The sequence below is a fragment of the Geotrypetes seraphini genome, chromosome 8, assembly GCF_902459505.1.
Source record: "Geotrypetes seraphini chromosome 8, aGeoSer1.1, whole genome shotgun sequence".
In the NCBI taxonomy this organism is placed as follows: domain Eukaryota; kingdom Metazoa; phylum Chordata; class Amphibia; order Gymnophiona; family Dermophiidae; genus Geotrypetes; species Geotrypetes seraphini.
In genome coordinates, this window is record NC_047091.1 from 96,672,650 (window position 1) to 96,680,832 (window position 8,183).

The window sequence follows — 8,183 nt, forward strand, 5'->3', positions numbered from 1 at the left end:
TCCGAGGGAATGGTACAGTTTAGAGGTTGAGGAACTTATGTGCACGACAGAAGAGAAGTGCCTGGGTGTGATTGTATGTGATGATCTTAAGGTGGCCAAACAGATTGAAAAAGTGACGGCGAAAGCTTATTATAAAGGCCATCCTCTAATAGTACTTTCCAGAAAAAAAAGTCATTTACCCTCAAATTCTTTAAAGTCTGCCTAAAGATAGATGCCTACGCCTAGAAGTCGCAAGATTGTTGGCGGTATATAAAAATAAAGTTATTATTATTATTACATTGGCTCACCTAGGCAACATATATAGAATTGGGGCTTTAGTGCTCTAGTAAGTCCATTATTTTTATTATATGTTGGCTGCTAAGGATGTCTAGGCCTGAGCTTTCTCCATAATTTCACAATCATGTTTTTCGGACTGTATCCCCAGCTTCCTCTTTCATCTCTCTCTGTGTGCAAGATAATGCGGAGCTTTATCCCAAAGGTATTTATATAGAATTCAGATGAGTTCCCTGATGCTAAGAAAATCTTCACAGAGATCCAATTAGGTCCTTCCTAGAAGTATATGTATCATAAGCCAGCCATATACTTTTACAGTAGGTATGTTTTTTTTTGGAGGGGGGAGGGAAGCCAAAGCACGGGCAGAATTGCAATTTACAAGTATACTTTATAAAACATATACAGATGTGTATGAAATGCATGCTAATATTTATGTGTAATGGTCACACGTTTAATCTAGGCATGATTACTACAGTATTTGTGCTAGTATTTTATAAAGACACATAGGCCTTCCTTATTATTACAGTCTGTTATTAAATCACCCTCAAAATGTCCCTAACAGAATGGGGTAACTTGGCAACTTTGACCAAGCAGGGAAAATGGTGTTCTGCTTTCTCTGTATCCCTCCTCTTGCCTACAACTATGTTTAACTTCACTAGGTATCTCTAGGATTGTGTTGGCATGGACTTTTACTGTTACTTTTTTGTTCACTACATCATCTTGCTGTCCTTTACCTTTTGGTGTTGCCCAGGCCTCTGTCCTCTCTTTCTTGCTATTCAGCATCTTCCTCAGTCCCCCCAGACTGCAGATTCATGGATTTCAGATTAGATGTTATATCTATGCAGATGATATCTTGCTAGTATCTAATCAGAATCCCACTAACCCTAATCTGGCATCTTTGCAGGCATGGCTTGACATGAATGATACTTGTTCTTTTCAGAATAAGCTTGTTTTAAATCCACAGAAAACAGTTGGTCTATGGGTGACAGGCACTTCTCATTTTTCTAAGTTGCCCCTTCCTTGCACTATATCAATCCAGTTTGTAGACATCTTGAAGTATTTGAGGGCCCATATTGACTACTCTGACTTTTCAACAATAAATTACATCTGTTCAGCTCTTGTTTCTATTCTCTTCATTAGATCCGCTCTATTCATCCCTATATCGATGTATCGAGTTGTGCTTCTCTTTTCTCCACTTTGGTTGCATCCACTGGTCTTTCTGCTTCAGCACTCAAAAAAAATTACAAACAATTCCAAACTCTGCATACTACTTACTTGTGCCTGTTGTTTTGATCACATGACCCCCCCCCCCCCTGACAAAAAGAACATCATTGGCTCATCGTTAAGTATCACATTGATCATAAGGCTTGGATTTTAGCCTTCCCCACTATTTAGCCAATCTACTCATTCCCACTCTCTCCATTCCTCCACTGCCCACCAACTTACATCAGAACAAATGACAAAACTTGTGTCAACGTAACACTGCTTTTCTTTTTTTCTGTTGTTCCCACACTCCAGAATTCTCTCCCTATAGAAATATACTCTGAGCTTTCTTACTTGAAGTTTTGAGCATTTTTAAAGACTCACCCATTTCGGCAGGCATTCTCGGGGGATATTTAGCTTGATTGGGGGATCCCTAGCAGTTATGGCCCTTGAGGTTTTTTTAAAATCTCTTAAATATGGTAGGACTTTTCTGTCTTTCAATATCCGTAAACAGCCCTGATGGTTAAGTGCAGGGCGGTATATAAGCTTTTAATAAACAATAATAATGTTTTAAAAGTTTGAGAGTAATATGTAGAATATGAGAACTTTAGAAGGTCCAAAATGTTCTACCTTAGAATACAAGAACTTTTCAGAACAATTCCCCTACTACCTCGTAACATTTCTCCAGCTTCAAAATTCTGACATGAATTTTGTTGACCTTGTTAGGCCCAGATTTTGGTAGGTAACTTCTCAAAAGCTTTAATATAATCGTCTCTTTCCACCATTTTTGGCAGGGTATCTTTTTCCAGGGTATCCTGTGTGCTTGCTTTTCACAAGATGACCAATATGTCTACACAGGATCACAGGACCGCACCATTAAAGTCTGGGATGTCTCAAAAGGTTAGTAATATTGTGCTGATTAATTATGGTAAGTAGAAGTGTGTATTGTTTTAAAGAGAAGCAAAAGAGGCGACCTTGGTGCTCAATCTTTTTATTCATTCAAGACCCAACACGTACGTGTTTCGGCCATATGGCCTGTCTCAGGGTGTAACCAGGTCTGTGGCCTGAACAAGCCTCCACAGCACCTCACAGTGATTACACAAGCAACGACACCTGCGTGTGACCCAGACAGGAGTCACCCTGCAGACATGGAATGACACCAAGAGTAAAAGCAAAAATACACCACAATTCTTCAGAAAAATAAGTAAATCAAAACTCAGGATTTATTTTCTTTAAGGTAATCAAGTCAGGATTATTAGTAGTCCTACCAACAACAGGTAAGTAGAATGTCTTCAGTTCAAATTCAAAGAGCAGAATAATGAACAGTCAAAACATAAATTCAAACACCAAAAAAAAAAATATTTTTCCTTTTCTTCACCTCACTGGGCTTTATGCTTTCTTTAGCAATCAATTAAACCTGCTCCTAAGCAGGGCATTCAGTTCCTTACAAACTGACAACTCAATAGGGCAAAAGGCACTGGGTACCCTATTGTTAATGCTTCAAAAAGGAAGCCTCTGGCAGCCAAGCATTGCACTGCCAGGAAAAGGAGAGTGCCTCAGGTTTGCTTTAATTTCAGCTTATAATAGCTTCAAATTTTCCCTCCCAGATAATAGCAAACCTCTCCCTCAGTTCAGGCACTATCAGCTTCAACCAAAATGCAAAACAGTAAAAAAGAAAGTCCTCCAAGGTTCAGCTTCATTCAAACAGTCTCTCAAACAAAGCAAGCTGAACAAAATGCACTCACTGTTTCTTCAATGGTTAGCAGGTACAGCTGGTGGACAAACCAACTTCCATGGCTTCCTCAGCCAAGCTCATTTCTTCTGGCAGGTTGTTAGTCTCCATTGGAAGTTCCAGCTCAGCTACAGATTCTTCCAGGATATCTCCAGCCTCTTGCACCTCCATGGGTGTAACTGGTTCGCTCTTGCCTGGCCCAAGGAGACTCTCAGGGAGGAAAGGTCCCAACCTTCTCCCTAACCTGCTTCCTTCCTTGAAGTGAGCTGCTGGTTTTATACTGATTGGGCTACGCCCTAACCTGGCTGATTCAGCAGTCCTCAAGGCAGCTCTAGAGCTCCTCCTGTGGTGCCCTGGATATTGCAGGTCTAGGGAACTATCAGGAATTTCCGGCTCCCTCTGGTGGTCAGTCTGAGAATCAGCCAGATCCTCACTAGGACAGCTTTTACCTACTCTCTTCCGGGTTTTACTGGGAGTCTTAGTAGAAACACTAACTGGAACCAGGTCAGGCACGAAGTCTGTCTGGTTACAAGGGGTCTTATCCTCAATGAGAAGCACTGTTTTCAAATCTCCTCTTATAGTGAAACAATCTAAGGGCTCCTTTTACTAAGGTGCGCTAGCGTTTTTAGCCGATGCACAAGATTAGTGCATGCTATAGTGCGCGCTAACCAAAAAATTACCACCTGCTTAAAAGGAGGCGGTAGTGGCTAGTGCATGCGGCATTTTAGCATGCGCTAAAACTGCTAGTGCACCTTTGTAAAAGGAGCCCTAAATGTAAATAAATGAATGGTGGTTTGAAAGGATGATCTTTAAAAGCTAATCAGCTATGCATAAGAGCAATGCTGTATCTCCACTGAACAGTTTCACTTTCTGTTCAGTGGAGACACGCATTGCTCTTATGCACAGCCAATTAGCTTTCATTTATTTACATTTAGATTGTTTCACTATAAGACAGGGATGTCCAACCTTTTGGCTTCCCTGGGCCGCATTGGCCGAAAAAAATGTTTCTGGGGCCACACAAATGCTCAAACGCTGCAGCAAGACAGAGGAGGGAGCCGGCAAGACGGTAAACACCCAGGGGCAGCAGAGGAAAACACTGCATCGCTCTCGACTGGGGCCGCACAAAATACTTCAGAGGGACGCATGTTGGACACCCCTGCTATAAGAGGAGATTTGAAAACAGAAGTGCTTCTCATTGAGGATAAGACCCCCGAGGCAGGCCATAAGGCCGAAACATGTACATGTCAGGTCTTAAATGAATAAAAACATTGAGCACCACGGTCGCCTCTTTTGCTTCTCTTTGTTCTATCCTGAGGAGGTAGAATCTCCTGTTTGTGTGCATAGTGTGTATTTTTTTTTTAATTGACATGCCTTGCAATGGTGATCTTTGGAAACATCTATACAGCCATCTTTGCTATAGAAAGTTTGGCTACCAATTTTGGTACCTTTATCCATGACTACTCCCAAAGAGGAAATAACGGACAAATGATGTTGTTAGCATTTTATTATTGCCAAATTCAAACTGGATTTTAAAGAGGCATTGGAGATGAAGAGATTTGCCCAGGTTTATACGGAGAATTTAGGGCAGAATATGATCTCAATTTCATTATTCTCAGTGATGTTATTTTGCCTCTTTCTTTTGCTGTTCTTGCTCTTTGCTTTGGTTAGGTTGAGATTGGGTGGATATTTTTTTTTAAGCCTCCACATCCTTGCTCCCATAAAGATACAGCATTGTTAGAGTTTACTCACACCTTTTTCAGTAGTAGGTCAAGGTGAGTTACATTAAGTAGTTCCCTATCTCTGGAGGACTTACAATCTAAGTTTGAGTAAGTGACTTGCCCAAGCGCAGTTGCCCAAGAGCAGTTAATAACATTAATTTATTCATCTAATGCATTTTTTTATTTTTTACATTAGGTTCTCTACTGGCTGTACAGTATGTGTATGCTGCTGTTAACAGAATTCTCTCAACTGCAGAAGGATTTATTGCAACCACAAGGCTGGGTTACGTGATAAAAGAGGCCTTTCAGACTCCAAAATGTATCAGCCAGCAGTACAACCCTCTTCAGAACGTAAAGGCCAAATGCTCGCTGAGGTCACGGCAGCAAGAGAATGGCACTGTGAGTGCTGCACAACCTGGAAAGCGGTGCAGTAACGTAAAGACACAGCAAACCAAAGTAAATCAGGGAACAAAGGCCTCTCAGATCTGCAAAATTGTCTGACTGCCATGTGCTTGGGAAAATCTCCCTAAATACCACCTCAATGCCCGATCCATGTCAGATCAGAGTCAACATTTGCGGTAGTTCTACCCCTATTTCCCAAGCTGCACTCTATGCCAAGAGCATGGATGTGGATACAATAATGTTAATGAAATGAGGACAAAAACTGGATAGTTCAGAAATACAGTATGGAGGAAACATCAAGAAACAAAGGGCTCCTTTTTACAAAGCAGCACTACTGCTTAGCATGCACTGAATGTGAAGAAGCTTGTGGGAATTGAATGGGCTTCACATTAAGCATGCTGCTTTGTAAAGGGAGAAAAAAGGGGGGTAATAATCAACCAAGTAATATCAAGTTAAATATAAACTGCAAAAACTTGCCCACTTAAATATACCAAATAAAGAATAATAATAAAGGGGGCGAAGGACACCATAATGACACAAGGATCAGATCATAGAATCTCTTATGACTCAAGCCATTTCAGATCCCTTTCCTGACAAACAGATTCTAATCATATGTCTAAATCCTCCACCTACAGGTGAAGTCAAAGAAATGTGCAAAAAAAAAAAAAGAGCACTTTTGGTGCGTAGTATTTGCACATTGACTTCACCTGTAGGTGGAGGATTTGGACAGATGATTAGAACCTGTTTGTCAGGAAAGGGATCTGGAATGGCTTACAAGAGATTAAACTAAACTAAACTATAAGTATGTATACCGCATCTTCTCCACAATCATAGAGCTCGGCACGGTTTACAGGAATTGGTATAGAGAAGGAATTCCAATGAGGGTTATAGGACAGTATAGAGAAAGTTTAGAGGGACTTAGTATAACAAAGAGGAGGAAGTATTACATTTTTGAGAATAGCCAAGTTTTCCGATGTTTTCGGAAAAGTTGGAGGGCGCCCAGATTCCAAATTGGGGTAGTAAGGTTATTCCAGAAAAGCTCTGTGATTCTGAAGGAGAGGGATGTCCCTAGTTTTCATGAATGGGATATGCCTTTTAATGAGGGGAAGGATAGTTTGAATTTCTGAGTGGATCTGGTGATATTAGGATTCGAGGAATTCCAAGATAGTGGGATAAGGGGAGGAAGGATGCCATGTAGGATCTTGAAAGTTAGGCAGGCGCATTTAAAGTGAACCCTAGAGATTACTGGAAGCCAGTGAAGCTTAGACAGGAGCGGGAAGACATGGTCAAATTTACTTTTGTGAAGATTAGCTTAGCCGCGGTATTCTGAATCTGCTGAAGTCTTTGAAGGGTTTTCTTTGTTAGGCTTAAGTAGATGGAGTTACAATAGTCCAGTCTGGAAAGGATGATGGATTGTATGAGGACAGCAAAGTGTTGTTGATGGAAGCAGGATCTCGCTTTCCTCAGCATGTGAAGGCTGAAAACGCATTTTTTTTTTCCCAAGGAGTTGAGGTGTAGAGTGAATGATGATGCCCACAACTTTGCTAGAGAACTCAAGCTGCAGTGTGGTGCCAGAGGACAGTGGGATGAGGGTGGGTAGCTGATCTAATTTTGGGCCGAGCCAAAGTAGTTTTGTTTTAGACTTGTTCAGTTTCATTTGTACGATGAGGGCCCAGGATTGGAGATTCGTTATACATGAGGATATGTTCTCAGAGAGGTTGGTGAGGTTCGAGTCGGTCTCGAGGAGGACAAGGATGTCATCAGCATAAGTGTAAAGTATTTCCAGGGGGGATAGATAGAGGAGTTTCAGGGAGGACATATAGATGTTGAAAAGAATAGGGGATAGAGGTGAACCAAGCGGGACTCCACAAATCGGTTTCCAAGGAGAGGATGAGGTGCCATTCATGTTAACAGTGTAAGAGCTGGAGTGTAAGAATTTCGAGAACCAGTCTAAGACTGTGGAGTTAATGCCAATCTCAGAAAGTTGGAAAATAAGAATATCATGATGTACAACGTCAAATGCTGCAGAAAGGTCGAATTGTAGAACAGCAGCAAACTTATTACAAGAATGAAGTTGTTGAACCTTTGAGATTAATGAGGCCAATAGGGATTTGGTGCTGAAGTTGGGTCTAAAGCCATATTGGTAAGGAAGGAGAATGGAGAATCTCTCTAAATAGGATGAGAGTTGGATAGATATGATGGACTCTAGCATCTTGGTCAGGAGAGGAATATTTGCTATTGGGCGGTAGTTGGAAGGTGTGAAAGGGTCTAGGTCAGCTTTTTTCAGTAGTAATGATCTGATCCTTGTGTCATTACGATGTCCTTCTCTTTTATTATTATACTTTATTTGGTATATTTAAGTGAGCAATTTTTTGCAGTTTATATTTCATTTGACATTTGATATTACTTGGTTGAGTATTACCCCCACTTTTTTTTCTCATTTGTTAAGCTATTGTGGGTAACATTTTGTTTGAGACCTTTTTGCTTTAATTCTATTAGTTAGATAGCTTTGTAAAAGGAGCCAAAACCAATTATAGGAGTTACAAACCAAATGGCTACTAGTAAAATAACCCCTATGAGCATATAGCAAATATGAGCCTAAGTTGGAAGAAAAGACCTCAGAGACATTGTTTGTCAAAAACCAGTGGTTTGAAATGATTGACTTACTCAGGTGACATCTCCATCATTGGTCAAAAACTCCCTACAGTATATATTATCGGTGAAAAATTTTTAAGAATGCTTTGGAAGTATTTTTGAAGTGCTTATAGAAAATTAAATTGATGAGTTGTTAATGAGAACTGCCATCATGGGAAAATGTCACATTTAATTGTCAGCACTGAAGTTCAGATAAGTGC

At 40.5% G+C, this 8,183-nt stretch overlaps 1 protein-coding gene across 1 annotated transcript in view; it reads left to right on the top strand.

Annotated features, from left to right (window-relative positions):
• NWD1 (NACHT and WD repeat domain containing 1) overlaps positions 1 to 5,427 on the top strand; it is a 78,621-nt gene extending 73,194 nt beyond the window's left edge. The window contains 2 exon segments of the mRNA XM_033955965.1: positions 2,271 to 2,376; positions 5,123 to 5,427. Of these exon segments, the coding sequence (XP_033811856.1) occupies positions 2,271 to 2,376; positions 5,123 to 5,427 (411 nt within the window).
• Positions 5,428 to 8,183: the final 2,756 nt, after the last annotated feature.